Source organism: Vanacampus margaritifer, chromosome 16 (assembly GCF_051991255.1).
Source record: "Vanacampus margaritifer isolate UIUO_Vmar chromosome 16, RoL_Vmar_1.0, whole genome shotgun sequence".
In the NCBI taxonomy this organism is placed as follows: domain Eukaryota; kingdom Metazoa; phylum Chordata; class Actinopteri; order Syngnathiformes; family Syngnathidae; genus Vanacampus; species Vanacampus margaritifer.
Window position 1 is genome coordinate 2,483,962 of NC_135447.1, and position 16,792 is coordinate 2,500,753.

General features: G+C 39.2%; 1 protein-coding gene across 5 annotated transcripts in view; it reads left to right on the forward strand.

Annotated features, from left to right (window-relative positions):
• Positions 1 to 16,792, forward strand: part of LOC144036137 (uncharacterized) — a 134,475-nt gene that overhangs the window by 105,906 nt on the left and 11,777 nt on the right. For all 5 annotated transcript variants that reach the window (XR_013288592.1, XM_077546502.1, XM_077546504.1 and 2 more), the window contains 2 exons: positions 14,434 to 14,540; positions 15,337 to 15,379. Coding sequence is in view for 4 of the 5 variants with exons in the window: in XM_077546502.1 (XP_077402628.1) it covers positions 14,434 to 14,540; positions 15,337 to 15,379 (150 nt within the window). In the remaining variant the exon portion in view is untranslated. The remainder of the gene's footprint in view (positions 1 to 14,433; positions 14,541 to 15,336; positions 15,380 to 16,792) is intronic.

Here is a 16,792-nt window from a genome sequence, read left to right on the forward strand (position 1 = left end):
TCAAAAAGCTTCAACTAATACGATAATCCCGACGATATCTCCCGTTGCTTTTTTTTTCCCCGACCTTTCCAACACGTTCAAATCCACACGCTGGCCTTCAGTACTGACAGACACCTTTTTACGCCGTAATCTGTCAAATTGACTGAGGCTTACGGAAACACAAACGTCTACAATCTATTGTGTGCATATAATTATTTGTGTCTGGTCTTCTTTGTTGAGAGTGTCAGTGGCCTCCATCGGCGATGGAGCTCATTAATTGGGATCCGTTTGAGCCCGAAAGAGGAAGCCAGTTAAGGAATGTTTGGACTTGAGGGTTTCCTGAATGGCATTTCAAATGTCAGCGGCATGAAAGGCTCTTCATCTGTAGTCATTAGATGAATATTTAAGTAGCGCATTATCTGTTCCTGGCAGACAAAAACAGCCTAAATAGACGGGCTCTCTGCATTTATCATGGACGCTGGCAATCATTACCGCTATTGTTTGTTTGTGTTTTTCCCCCCCATTACTCAAAAGGGTGACACTCCTCTTGTTGTCATTTACACACTTTTCTGGAACAATGCGGTCATTTCGCTTCCCATAGTCAACAACATCTCCACTTTTCAAATGTCAGTTCCCGACACTCTTTTTCAAATACTTCTTTGCTAGATTAATATCGCGTGGGCTGTATTTCCGCTAACAATTACCGTCCCTCCAAGAGACGCTTTGCCTTAATTAGTCAAGAGTTTGTCGTCGCCAAAATAAATGCCTCCCTCTAAATACGTGGAAGGCTCCCCTTTCACCTTCAGAAAAAAAACTACGGGACATGGTAGTTGCTAGTCATATTATGATTTAGCAGTTTTATTTATTTAGTCGTAAATGCTGAGCCCATTTGAAGTCTGTTTTACCCAAAACAGCTGCATCAGATCACATAAACAGTCTCAAATGACCAGAGTGGTAAACTAAGAGGAGTTTCAATACTACTTCATAAGTTGATCTTGAATGCATATGCATAATCATCCGGGTTGGTAATATTTAACAAATCATACACAATTGTGAATGTGTACGCCCATTGTAAAGACAATATAGCTAATATACACACACTTTTTCCCCATCTCTTTTTGACCTCAGACATCCAGTGATTATTATTTGTCATCCGTCACCAGGGGAAAGGATAGCGGTTAGCGACATGCACTTATTAACTCTTTGACTGCCAGACGTTTTCAGAAAAGGGATGCCGTGGGTGCCAGCCGATTTTAAGCATTTTGACTGATCTTTCAAGGTCCATAGAAAATTATGTGTTTGGACTATGGAAACACACATACTGCCAAAACAAGATTGGACTCTCATCTTCCATCAGAAAAAAAAAGTTTGTTTCTACCTTATTCCGTTTTTGAGTAATCAACAATAGAAAATGGTTAGTTTCACCTGTTTTGAAAAAAAACGTCTTTTAACGTCTTTGGCACTCCTCCATAGGATTTTACGAAACGTTATTTAACGTTTTTGGCAGTCAAAGAGTTAATATTTAGGGAATATTTAAGAAAAAAAAAAAAGGAGAGCAATGATGATGTCAAATCGAATGAACAATACTGAGCTCTCCTGAGGGGAAAAAAAAAAATAAAAATTTAGGGATGGAGTAGGGGGTGGCGGGTTTAATAATAATCGAACTAATCTAATCTATCTGCAAAAAAAAAACATCAAAATAACATGAATAAAATAAATATAAATCAAGCATCTCTGTCTTCTCAAATATTAGCCGTCCTGTTTTGTCGCAGGTCAAATTGACCCGTTTGGAAAATTTTGGAGAAAAAATAAATAAATAAAAGTAGTTTGCTAGCTTCTGTTTTTCATGTTTGTTTATATTTCGTATATAAAAAAAAAATGCAATGGGTTATGTGATTAAAAAACAAAAAACAAAAAAGTAAACAGAGAGTGTCACATTGACCCCATGAACATTATTGTTAAAAAACGAACCCATCGGGAAGACTTTAGAGCCTGAAAAACGCCCACAAATTGAATCCGCCTTTGTGTAGTTGTGCAGTTTAAAGCCTGTGCTATGAATGTGAAAGATGAATGTTCCTCATTAGCGCGTATCGTTTATATGAGCCAGCAAAATAATCGTGTCTGACAACGGCGGCGTCTCGTCCAGTGGGTTTAAATGAGATGGTGGGAAACAACAACAAACAATTTTTGTTTTGTTTTGTGTTTATATTCTTCCCACAACGCTTCCCCAATTCTCATTTGAGAAACTAAAACCACCCTCAGCCACTATTTGTGAAAATAAGCTATACAAATATATATATTTTTTTTTTATTGTTTGCATTTCCCAAAATGTATCGGCTGGATGGTCCACTGTCTCCTGATATTATTATCAGTGACCTTTTAGGTAAACGAGGATTTCAATGTTGTTATTTTTGTCCTCTAATTAATTTAGTTTTTTGATTGAATCTAATTGATATTGTGCTTGTTTTTTTTTCCACTGTGCGCGGCCTTTGCCATTACAAAGCACTCCTTTCCAATTTGTTGCAATTCAGTAGGGAAATAAAAGGGCTTTAATAAATCTGACCTTTGTGTGTGTGCGCGTGTCTGTGTGCATGTGTGTGTGTGTGTGTGTGTGTGTGTGTGTTAATTGAGAACAACAATTGCAGTTAGAGGTGATATTGAAGCGCTGTTATCCTTTCTGTTAATTTTCACTCAAGTCAATATAATTAACACAATCAGTCAATGCAAAATGGCCGCCGCAAATGATAGATAACACATTTCAGAGAGAAACATTTTGTAATAGTACACGTGCCGTTCATGAGAACTGGAATGCGATGCTTCAAGATAACAAGGACGCATGTATTTCATTAACTAAAGGCAATATTAGCGATAAAGAAAGGGAGGAGAATTCTCGCTTGCATCCTAGTGTCACGGTAGGCACATTCGTGTTGCCTGCAGGACTCGTAGCATACTGGAGGTCTTCATGAATGGAGCTCAGCACAAATAAGAAGAATTTTCACATCGTGCTCAGGATTCTACATCGCCGGGGCCCTCATTCGCCATCAGTGTTTAGAATTCAAGGGGGCGCCGCACAAGCTGGAAGCGCCGATGTGTTGTCAGGCGGCAACTCGGCAAATGAGAGCCGGCGACGTCGACCGGGGAATAAACACTGTGTGAATAAGTAATCACTTGATGAGATCGGCTTCAATGAGACGAGCGCTCATCCTTCCCCGCTGAGCTCCCTTCTATCCCGAGGCCGCGCCGTTTCACGCGCCGAGAAATAAATTAATAAGTACAAACCGTGAGCACGGGGGTCAACGTCTGGGAATGTTTTGCATACCCCATGATGAGACGCTGGCGCCGGCTCGCGAGCGCTCGGCCCGGGGAGGTGGCTGCATGTGATGGCGAGCAACGTTGTGGACTCGCGCGTGTTTACGTTTCGTGATAACGCGCCTGCTCGGACGCAGCAGGATGACAGACACTTGCGTTGATTCCAAGTAACACTGACGGGAGGCTCGTTTTAGAAACGACAGTCTTACATAGTAGAAAGGAGAGACCGATTCCAATTTCATACATTTTTCTGATGTATGGAAAGACACAAAAATGAAAGGTTCCATAGTGTTTACAATCAGAATCAGCTTTAAACACACAAGGCCTTCACAATCGCAATCCATTCAAGAAACATAACAATGACCAACAGAGGGAGACAGAACAAGCCTGATCTGCTCTTTTAAAGAGGGGGCACAGCATGAACCTGGAAAAAAACAACCCAGCACGTATAGATAGCCACATAATGAAATACATTACAACAAAACACTCATCTTTGCAGGTGGGCAATAAGTAAGTAAAAATGCCCCAGATGGCACCCCATAACATATTGTCTCGTTGCCATGGAGACGGCTTCGACTGCCTATTCAGGAATATGAAGCGCAGGAGAATGAGGGGGAGTGGTAAGGGATGCTCCAACATCCGACAACAGTCCCATTCAAGAAAAAAAGTTCCAGATAACGTTAGTTTAGCAAAAAGGAAAAAAAAAATAAAAAATTCACCATTCATCAATTGTCCGAATTAGCAATCGGGGGAGAACATGCAAACTCCCTCGAAAGGCCATCAATTGTGATTTGAACCCCAAACTTCCGAACTGTGAGACCAAAGTGTTCAGTTAACCATTTTTTTTAAAGGCCATGTTTTGCAATAGGCGTTGCTTTGTCCTTAAAAAAAAAAAAGGAACACACACACACACACATTTTTTTATTTTTCCGTTTTACAAACCTCTTTCTGTGGCACTCTGAACAAGAGACAACTCTATTCACCATCGTCTGGCTCTCAATATCTGCCTCATTGTTATTCATCTTTTTGGTGCTCCAATAGGACATAATATCCCCTTTTTTTTTTTTCATCCACATTTTGAACAAACGACAAAATGCAACGGAGAAGAAAACCCAATAACTCAGCAACCCAGTCTAATAATAACATTTACTGTATTATAACTGTATTATTGTGTTAAGGTTACAGTAACTAGTGCTGGTTAGTAGCAGGTTGAATGCGCCCCATCAACCAGGCCACCTCGGGAAAACTGGCCGAGCGCCACCACTGAGCACCGCTGCTGGAATCGGCATTAATTGTTTGAGAGGGGAAAAGTAATTATATCTCAGGTAATTATTACTGCGAGAAGAGTGAGGAACTAGACGAGCGTTTCCGGTTGCCTCCCCTGCAGAGGGAAGTTGCCACATTCTGCCTTTTAACGCGATTTAATTACAAGGGAAGAGTCAACGCTTTGAGCTCTCCTGCCTCAAGGGTCCGTCACATGCATGCATGCTTGCATGGATCCTGCTGAACACACGCAGATGAACACGCCCACCGGGCACTTCATTAGGTACACCTGCATAATGAGTTATTTATAGTACTATAAAATTGTGGTTTTACAAATAAGATCATATGCATTTCTATATATATATATATTTATTAGGGGTGTCAGTCGATTAAAATTTTTAATCGTAATTAATCGCATGACTGATAATAATAATCACAAATTGTTTTCATATTTTTGTTAACATCAAAGTGGGAAAATCTTCTCATCATCATCTTTTAGTGATTGATACAGTAGTTTCATAATAATACATAAAATTGAGTTTAAAATATGTACTGCACTGTAAAAAAGGAGTGTGATATTGATTTGTGTTGAGGTCATAATTCTGCCACTAGATGGCATAATTGCATTTGTAAGATGTTGGTGACAGCTCAGTGCATTTTTCTTTTCATATTAATATTTAACAGGAACTTGTGAAATTCTGCGCATTTTTTAAATTGTAAAATACAACTTGACCCCCGTCGCCACGAATATATGCATTATTACAGTTGTTACTGCTAAATGTTGACATGGATGAGTCGGCTGCGTTGCGACGGGAATTCCCCCAGTGCAGGCTTTCCAAGGAAAGACAAAAACAAGTGGCGTTAAAAGAAATTTGAATGAACTCAAGATTAACGCACTCATTTTAAAGACAGAGCCATCCTCAACTCTCAATCAGCGCGGCTGTGCGTGTGTGTGGGAACGCCAGTCGATGTGTCAGTTAAAAGGTTTTTAATTGCGAGGCGGCGTCCTTGGCCGTAAAGCAAATGGCACTTGTGAAGAAGAACGAACTTGGGCGCTGTGAAAGGGGATCAAGGTTGTGTAATGACATCTGTGGAGACGTGCCCAGTGCCCAGTGCCCACGCTACCTGCTGTGCAGCAAACATGCCAGTCAAGCGGCAGGTGGTCAGCAGCCTGCAAGGACTTGACTTCTGCAAGCGGGCAAAGGTGCAAAACCGCACGCACACACATCCAATTGGGATTTAAAGCAAAGGAAAGATGAAAGTGTGATCCAAAATAAGGTCGAATTCCTCCTTAAAAAATAAAAATAAAAAAAAATAAAAAAATAAAAAATAAATAAATAAAAAAAATAAGGTCGAATTATACTGTATGGAGGACCAAAACTGCCAAAATTATAAATAAATAAAAAACTGATAGAAAAATATAATGAAAAAAGTAAATACAGAAAAATAGCTATAAATGTAAATAAAAACAACAAAAAAATATATAAAACCCCAAATAAATACATAAACATAAAAACAAAAACAAAAAAACGAGATTTAAAAAATAAATTTAAAAATAAATGTCGAAATGAATACAAAAATAAATAGAATTAAATATCAGTCAGTAAATAAAAACGCTCTGCTCTCACATTTATTTATTTCATGCTGCAGACGCTCTGTCAAGTTGAAATGTTATTCAAATGAGGGGGCGGTCCTAAGCGTGTCTTGGGTTGGGCTCCGCTTTTGCAATTTTTTAATCAAATTTTTTTATTATATATATATATATATATATATATATATATTTGTATACAATTTTTGAATTGTATTTTTTTTTTATCCGTATTTATTCTCACTTTTATTCATTTATTTACTTATTTAGTCATTTATTTATTTTTACTTTTGGCTGTTTTGGTCCTCCATAGAATGATGGCGGGATGATGTTGTCTTTCTAATGTTTTCATTTATAATGTTTAGTAATAATTGGCTTCGTCTTTCACTGAGTGAGGAGCCATATATGGTAAGTGGAGTGTGTTTTTGGCCCACAGTTAAGATAAAATGGTTGTGACTCTACAGTGACATTTAGTGTAAAAGAAACTCAACAGCTGCTTCATTAGGAACAGCTGTGTAATCAAGTGAGAGATATTGCATAAACGGGACCCCCCTTGAAACTGAGATGATTCAGCCCCAAAAACATCTAATAATCACTTAGTCATTGATTTTAATGCTAATGATGTTTTCGGAATTTTAGCATGGCCATCAATTACAGTCAAAAAGAAATACAAAATGGACGCCTCGAAATCAGTTATGTGTAGTCTTGTGTGAAAAGACACACGTAATAATCTTCCTTCTGCGCACCTTCTTGGGAAATGGATCTTGCCAGAGGCCAGCCCTGCTCTGAGAGAACTTCCCGCTCTTATTATTATTACTTTTAAATGCGCTAACGTGCTTGATGAGTCCACTTTGCCAAGTAAAAAATCAATGTCATCAATAACCCTCGACACGCATGACTGAGGGGAAAAGAAGAGAGAGAATTTGAGAGGATTGCACTTTTTGTGTTGTTGAGAAATGGGCGCCATGCGGGAGAAAATGGATGGCAAACGCGGCGGCAGCTGCGGGAGGCCGTGCGCAAATATGAGGAGTCGTGCTGGGTAATATTCTGCTGATAGAAGCAAACTGTCGTCTTTGCGTCCTGGGGAGCGAGCGGAGTCTGCTTCTGGCCATCCTCGAGTAAGTGGAGAGAAGAAGCGTGCTCTTGCGTGCCCATTCGCCACGTGTACCGTATGCACTTTAATTAACCGGAGGAATGAAAACAGGAAAGTAGCTCTATTTACGGCGACATGAGGAGTCCATAATGAAGGATGGAAGTGGATGAGGAGAAAATACTTAGAATCACAAGTGTTGTTGTTTTAATTCATTTCTTTACACGGCAGTCGTGTTGACATCCAAGCAATAATTAAGCGGACGTATACAGTTAATAGTACTCAAAACTAATTACAACGACAGGAGAGGTGCTGCTTGAGCAAGAGGATAAGCCCGGTGATTTCCCATGAGAATCTAGATTGAGAATTGACCGATACCACTCGTACTTTTGGCCGATACAGATACCTTGAAATAAGGCAGAGTAACGGCCCAATACCGATAACTGATAACGGTGCTGTTCGATCTCTAGGTTTTAATTTATAATGCTCCTTTTGTTGTGCTTTTTGGATGATGTTGGATATTTATTTGAAATGTCGTCGGGCAGAGAGAGGTTCGAGAAGGGGTAGACAGAGAAAATGTGAGAAAACAACAGTGGAGGAAAACTATTAGGGGTGCGCACCAATCGGTAGGTTGGAATTGAGATCAGCCCCTATTTCGTGAATTTTGGGAATTGGCAGATCCTTTAAAATAAATGCACCAAATACTAATAGGCTTTTCATTTTTATTGAAGAGAACTACTTCATATGCAGTTACAACAACCCGTTTGTATTGTTTCACAGATATCGTTCAGTGTTTTACAATAAAACACGATTGGAACATTGAAGTTTTATACTGCCTGTTATGAAAAAGAAAAAAATCAGGTCAGACTTTTTAAAGATCGTGGGTAGAAATTGTAATGGTACACGGCTAAAAGCATTTTTAAATCTGAGCTATCATTTCTTAAATAATTTTTTACAGCACACTTCCTAGAATGCAGTGGCAAGCGTGACCGCTATTAATTAATGCAGTCTTCAATAAAATCACGTGTCCTCTATTATACAATACCTTAGTTCTACTGTTTTGGTCTTCAATTCCTGTGTAATTTGTCCTGTTTTCCTCACGGAGAAAAGCCCCAAAACAAAACAAAAAAACTATAGCTAATCCTCACCATCTAATGGTGGTTTACTCTACTTTATATTCATAAAGTATGCGCATTGAACTTTTTTTTTTCCCATTTATTAATTGCAGCAATCGCCACTGAAGTGTGATTATTCATGCCATTTATAGAAGCACGCACATATATTTGCGTCCATGCTTGCCTGCACACAAGTGAGATTAAAATAGAGCAATTCCTAACATTAACATTTCCTACTGGCCTGCTTGAAAGCGGCTTATTCAATGCAGGAATGGTGCTATTTAAAAAAAAAAATAAAAAAATAAAAATGCAATCAGCCATTGTTAGATTATGAAAGCGGCAAAGCATTGAAATGTATATTAATGCTCTTCATATGGGTTTTTGATCCCTCGCATTAAGCGGCCAATTTATCTGCTGTACTGTACAAGCTGCTTCCAAATGACTCTTCAGACAGAAATTACAAGCAGTGTGTTCATATGCAGCCCGTTCGCCCACTTAGCCGATTCTGCATAACGCACCGAATTCCGCCCAGGTAAGCAAGCGCCTGCTTGGGATTCACCCAACAACCCCATTTTTTTGCTTTTACTGCATGCATGCTGTGGATATAAAAATGAAAACAATTTCAAGTGTATCTTTCCCCCATTACAGTTGTTTGGGATAAGAGTCATGATTTATTCAGTTCAGCAGCCCTGCACAAACTTTTTAAGGTTTTCAAGTACCGCCTCCAACATGACATCAGAGCAAGCACACTTCCTGAAATTCTTCTGTTCCTTTCCTCCTTTGTGGCTTGTAAATTCAACATTGCGGCCATTTTTCCGTGCCCAACGCTGTCCACCTGTGCAAATCGTTTTTTTTTTCTAACTTTTTTTGTATTTTTCGAGGCTTTTCACTGGTACGTCCAATCCAATGATCAAAGATTTCTCTCATGAAATCGAATTCACAAAGCGTCACTAAACAAAAAAAAAAATGAACGTGTCAAAGTCACCGTTGTGCAGAAAATGCATCTTTTCACAAAAAGCTCGTTTTCTCCTCATCGTTTCGATTTTGGCTCAATGTCACTCAAATGACCGAATTTCAAATGGTGGTGACTAAAGAACGGAATAAGCTAGAAACGAAATACTTTTTTTTCGAATACAAGAACGGAACGCGTCTTTGTCACTGGCCGTACCAAATGTTTCAAAGTGCGAATGCTTAACATGATATGGTTCATGTCTGCTAAAGCAATTATTATCTCCGTATTTGAAAACCCGACCGAAAAGTATTGGCACAAAAAATAAAATTTCAAACGCTTTTTTTTTTATACGTTGCCCTAATACGCTGTCTTACTTACAGCGCCTGTAAAATTATTATTATTTTTTTTAAAAACGTAAATAAAGCACCCTTCTAAGCTAATTTCCCCTCAATATCACTTCCTGAATCTTCGCTGAGTCTTTGTTCATGTTGACATGCGTATCGCAATGCATATTCATGTCAATATCATTTGCTGTGCGTCGGAGTTGATGTCGAATCAGACACAGCTGGAATGAATTTATAGGCCAGAAACATATGGAGATAAGACGTACGTTGCACGCTTGTGCCGTTCTGGCTGATTAAACCCATTTAAAAATAGCACGCGGCCCGTTTTTTTTTTTTTTTTTTTTTTTAATAATTTTTTTTATTAGCCACTCTCGAGCACACAAACAAACAGATTGGCGACTAAAAATAAAGCCGGGTAGTCTTGGGGCTAGTTGGCGCTTGACTCGCCGTGCACTTCCTTTCATCGCTCAGCCGTTGTGGTGACTTATCAAGGAGACTGTGATCTGCCGCAGCACAGACTTTTATTTTGATGTGCCCATTAAGGCCTTTAAGTGTGTCATGAGCGATAATTGGCTCCGTCTTTGTGTATAGGTCTCAGGCAGATGTTCATAATTTGCTCCCAGCCTGCCGCCGCCGCCGCCGCCGCCGCCGCCGCCGCCGCTGCCGCCGTCGCTCTGTCCTGTGAATGTATTATTCTCAGATTAGCCTAATAAAGGGGAAGAATTTAAATGTACCTGCATTCATCACTTTTAAGTCATCTCAAGCATGATTTGCATGCAGATTCACATTCATACATTATACATCGAAGAAGTCGACTAGCTTACACTTTCCAGGTGAATATGAAATGAGAGTAAACGGATTTTGTGTCACTCGCGCGCTGAATATTTCATGAAAAGCAGCGTATTCCCGATTCATATTTTTGCACGAGCTCCTGTTTTTCATCGTCGCATTTGTATGAATTCACAATAGAGCAAACGGCGTTACATGAAGCAGCTGTTTAGCACGAGCGCGTCGCTTCCAGTCTGGTCTCGGTTGAACGCAACGCACTCCATTTTGGCGTTCTTTCAAACAAACGCGCGCTCGTAACGAAGCAGCGTTCAATGCTAATTTAAGGCTAACAATAGCCCGCCTTTATGAGGACATTTCCATATTGACATTAATAACGATGAAAGACCTCTCGGGTTTGGCTAAGGTTTTTTTTGTTTTTTTTTCTTACAGTGTGCTCGGATGTAAATAGATGAGCGGAGGAGGAGGTGTCGCATTTCTAAGAAAGTTTACATTTTTATTACCAGTAACTTCACATTTCAGTGCCAGAAGGTAAACAAGTGTTGCCATTTTTGTCCCCCCATGTAGTTAGTTTCACTTTTTGGGGGAATATATATATATAATTTGCACACTCCTGCGCATGACACAATCATGTTTATTGTGTTATAGTAGAAAATAGAAACGCACTGTATGAAGCTTTAAGCTATGCATTCTTGCATTTATGTGCTTTTGGAAATGCAAATTGTATTATGTCCTCATAATAAAATATATATGCAAATTCAACATTATTTTGTCAGTTGGATCAACTTAGTAGACTTAATAGTCTTTTAGAAATAGTAACTTTCCGTGACTTAGTTAGTAGTCAGAACCAATAGTGATCATTTGAAATGTTGTTTGAATGCATTGTAGAAGCATCGAACGTAGGGGGTGTGGCCAAAAAATCGATTCATCATCATTCTCAAAGATTCTCATTTAGTACGATTCAGAATCGATTTTAAATGTCCTCAAATCAATCAATAAAAAAAAAAAAAAAATGTTTATACTGTCTTACCCTTGTTTGTGTGTGCCTTTATTGGGAGCACTGTTCATGTTGTACACAATTTGGCCACTTAGGGGCAGTGTGGTTTCATGCAAGTTTTAGGCACATTAAAGAGTATAAGGAAAAAGTCACGCTCAAGTTATGCCAATAAATTTTTTTTTATTTTTTATTTTATTTGCAGCATTGGAAGAGCATGGAATTTTAACCAAATAACTTTGGGTAACTTTAGTAACTTAGAGAACCAACAGTGATCATTTGAAATGTTGTTTGAATGCATTGTAGAAGCATTGAACGTAGGGGGTGTGGCCAAAAAATCGATTCATCATCATTCTCAAAGATTCTCATTTAGTACGATTCAGAATCGATTTTAAATGTCCTCAAATCAATAAAAAAAATAAATAAATAAATGTTTATACTGTCTTACCCTTGTTTGTGTGTGCCTTTATTGGGAGCACTGTTCATGTTGTACACAAATTGGCCACTTAGGGGCAGTGTGGTTTCATGCAAGTTTTAGGCACATTAAAGAGTATAAGGAAAAAGTCACGATCAAGTTATGCCAATAAAAAAATATATATATTTTATTTTATTTGCAGCGTTGGAAGACCATGGAATTTTAACCAAATAATTTTGGGTAACTTTAGTAACTTAGATTTCAGAGAATCAATAGTGATCATTTGAAATTTTGTTTAAATGAAATGTGTAGAAACGTGTAGCACACTGTAACGTAATTTAACCAGCTAACTTTCAGTGACTTAGTAAGTTAGCAGTCAGAGAACCAATAGTGTTTATTTGAAACGTTTGAATGAAAGATGGAAACTTTTAAGACCCCGTCGAAGAGCGCACGCCACATTTCCATGAGGAGGTTCCAACAGAGGAGCTGAAGCGGCGGCCATTTGTATCCGGAATGATCACACAAATAAGTCTGTGATTGTTCACTCAGGAACAGCGTTTGCCTTGCCTTTTGTCGAGCGCACTGACAGGATTCACAAGCTTGACTCGAGTCCGTGAGTTTCCAGCGGTCTCCCGGTTCATTTGGGCAAATTAGGCCAAACATGGAAATGCGTGCTGTTTTTCCTTGTACACATTTTGAGTAAAGCTCTCGCGTGCTCCCCTATCAATTTACAGCAAGGCAGCTTAGCTCAGGTTATTTCAAGCATGACCGGCAAAGTAGCGCACAATGGAGGCAATTCTGCACAAAAAAAGACAGCTGGGAATAGCAACGTGCACACACACACACACACACGAAGCACATTCACTTTGGTAAAAGTTGGCTTTCCTCATAAGTTCACACGAAGGAGCAAATAAGAAAATCATTGGAAAGCGTCCCAAATGATTGCGCCATAACTATCACTGATGAAGCGCTTTGCTCGTAAAAGGCGGAACGTAAATCGACTTGATTTTGACAAAGGGCGATTACAACAACGTTCATCTCGCAGATTGCTCTCGCGTATTGATGCGCTTCCCCGCATCATTTTCAAAGCTTTCATTTGGATGCGAGTGTTTTATTGGAGCGCCTCAGATTGGAAAGTCACAAAGTAGTTGGAGTTGGATGCTCATTAAAGGGCAACACCAAATCAACGAGTTCCTCTTTGGTTCACTTTTTAAAACAAGAGTTGAGTGATGAAATTACAATCTCGGTTATTACTGTTTGGAAGCTTTGTTATTGAGAAGTTGAATCTGACAATGGACTTCAATTAGTTCCTGTTATTTCCATCATAAAAGCCAACTCAAATTGAAAAGTACATTTTCTGGTAAATGCTCCAATATTCATCAGAACCTTGTGCACATCCAATCTGCAACTTGAGCAAAGTTTCGTTTACTTGAGGTTATTGTTTTGTTGCTACCAAGCGTTTGAGCAGACGGTTTGTTTATTCTTGCAAATTAGACAAAGTTCAGACTAGCATTTAGCAACAATTTATGAGTAAACTTTCCAAAGGGTTCACAATTTTAGCTTCATATTAACTGTAACGCTTTATTCAGAAAAAGTTTACGATGCAGATTACCTTTCTAATTCATAAATTGCTTTTCAAGATTATTTTGTTTATGTAGCATCCCCAAGCAGCTTATTATTAAAATAGTTTTTTTTTTTTTAATTATTAATATTATTATCATTTTGAAAGGCTTTATGCTTTCGACCAAACTTCACCACACCACACCAAAAGTAAATGCTTTTTTTTTTTTTACACATTGAATTCATATTTATTTATGTCTTGGTCACATTTAACCAAAATGCCTTTAACATATTGTAAGAAAAGTGGGAGACAAATTAATTAACAGAAACACTACAAAAAAATGTGTTTTATATCATTTTGTTTATTCGCCAGTGACATCACCTCCTTCGAACCCCAAAACATATAAATACGTTTTTTTAATACTTTGTCCTGCACTCGCAAAAACGCATTTAAACGTTTTTATGTTTTTATTTTTTATGCCAGAGCATACAAAAGGCTTTGATGAAGCTTCTGACAGGAAGAGGTGGCTTAAAGCAATGATAATTATTGCAAAAAAAACGGCCAGCGGGTGGCAGCAGAGTATAAGAGATAAAACGGTGCCTTTTTGACAGTTTTCACCAGGAATGTAAATATTGATTAAACTTAGCTATATTGTAATGCTAATTGCTGCAAAACGAAAACAGATTCAAATGTTCTTTTTTTTTCCTCATGAAAGAAGAGACTCTAATCTTTTTTTTGGTAGGTTCCAAATTTTCAGATCAGTCAAAATCCAGTAAAACAGCCGAGAGCGAAGGGGGTTGCTTCGGTGAAAATGGCTGGGAATCACTGAGTAAAAAAAAAAAAAAAAAATGTATTCTATCAATGAGCATTCATCGTTCATGTCAAAGTAGCCACTGTAGAAGTAATAGCAAGATGCTCACTGTTTTGAAAAATGCAGTGCCGCAATCCTGGAAGACTTTGAACATGCCAATTTGTCAGCCCTCTATTGATAAAACATGTGCCATCATGCTTTGCTTTTACATATTTTCTCCTCCCAGCAGGTCGCCGCGCTGCGTCCGCCGTGCTGCGTCCACCGCGCGCCCACCGACGAGCCGTCGAGACTTTGCGGCAGGGCGGAGAATGGATGAGCAGGACAAAAAAGCAGGTGAGGACGGCGAAAAGACGAGTGATGAACGAGGGCGGACTTGATGAAAGAGCCGAGCCGCGGGACGGCCGCGAAATGGGCTGAAAAGGGGGAAAAATAGGTGAGAGGGAGACGAATGGCCGTCACCCGAGTGCAATCGGGGCTTATTGATCAAGCGTAAATAATGACGAAAGCCTGCTGATGGGGACAATATGGATGACGTGGTGAAAATGAAAGCGCGAGAGCAAAGATCAAATGTTGGCCCAAAGGAAGGACGACGCTGATGTATGAACGCTGGCGTTATTATTAGAACATCTTCATCATCCTTTGTCTCACTTTCACCTCATTTCTTCGCTCCTCTCTCATGACATTTCTTTCAGTCACTTTCTATCAGTTCAACACAACATCGCGGGGGCAGTGCATCATGGCCGCCATTGTCTGTATTACTGTAACTGCCTCCCCGCTGATAACAGTAATCAATTACATCTCCCAGTGTCATTAAGTACTGGAGCAGATTTTCTATGTACTTTAATACCACTGTGCTTTTTCTGCTCTCACTGTTTCAAGCACCCCATTATTCTCTCTCGGCTCTCTCTTCTCTTCTTCTTTTTTTTCTCGCCGGCTTGATGAAGCCATTTATTTTTCAAAATCTGCTCGCTTACTCCACCATATTTGAAAATATTACATAATGAATATTCTGATGAAGAGAAGCTGGTAGAATCAAGTTTGCGTTTTGAGAGCTCAAATATCTGAGATGTATTGAATTTTAGCTGGTCAAGTCAGTCATTGGTCCACTTTCTGTATTTATCCGGTTTAGGTTCACGGCTCAGTTGGAGCGTATTGACTTGGCAGGAGACAAGGTAAGCCCTGAGCTGAGATTTGAACCCAGAACCTTTTGGTTGTGAGGCAGACATGCTAACCATACAAAACAACACGTTAATAGTTGTTGCAATTTGTCAGTTGTACTCTAAATGCATAACGCATGTTGCTAACTAGCCCTTAGCATTTTTGTGCTTACCATATTTTTTTCTCTCGTTTTAACAATTATAACATTATCTTTTGGGGAAGCACATTTTTACTGCCTGCCTGCCAGTCTGTCTATCAAAGTTTGGTATGGATTAGGATCATAAGTGCAGGGTGTGCTGAACAAAACAATGTATTATCAAAAACAAAAATGTTATCCAGGGCAGGCAACTGAGGACAAATGAAATGCAAGATCAACAAGCGCAAAAAAACAAACAAACAAAGTAACACCAAGAAACAAAACACTCACCACTAAAACACAAACAGATGAGACGACGAGCAACTGATTTGTAGACACAAGGAACTGGTCTGACGAAAACAAGTGGACAAAACACTCAATCTCGTCAAAACCAAATCAACAAATCATGACACTGTCCACCAAGTGACTTGATTGCTATTTTCTTCCTACCTACCGTATTTACTAGGGGTTAAACCGTGTAGTTAACAAGTCAACTTGACTACTCTGCATCAACGTTTAGCTTGTGGTAGTCGCTAATCAAGTCTTTTTAGCATCTCGTCTTCCATCGGGACAATTTGCCAAAGACTCCTCCCCACTGTGCGGCGCAGCAAAATGTCCAACCCGACAAAGCTGACAGTCTTCATACGTCTGCGCTTGTCAGAAAGAACGATGGTAAGACGGTTGTGGCTGTGAATAGCGGTTAGCTTGGTTAGCTTGGCTAGCTTGGCTAGCTTTGGCTTGTTCCATTGCTGCTGGTCTAAAAATATTCATACCAGGCGACTTTTCTTTCTTCCTACTGACCAAGTCACATTTTTTTTTCCTGGGCATCACATTAAGAACCTTGATAAAAAAAAATGATACATTGATGTGAACATTGTACATTTTGACTACATAGTTAAAAATGTTTTGATGACTCAAATTTAGACTGGAGTCGACGTTATTTGTTCCATTACGGCAGTTCAGATAAGGACAGATTTATTAGGTTTAATACTCATTAATCGTCCGCCCGGGTTTTTATGAAATGATCTTACATGCATAATTTTGTCTGGAAATGAGCTGCTATTCTTATCTGTTTTGATACATTACGCAATCTCGGAAAGCGTAAAAAAGCCACCTCTAATTGCGAGCTGACTCATGATGACCTGTGATGACATTTCCTTTTGCTGAGTCACAAATGACCAAAGTCATATTCCCAAAGACAACAGCCGACCTGGAAATAAACCAAGCGAGCAATTTTTGGCTTGTTGAAAAGTTTCAAGTATCAGGCTCCGTCACTGGAGCGTATTTAACC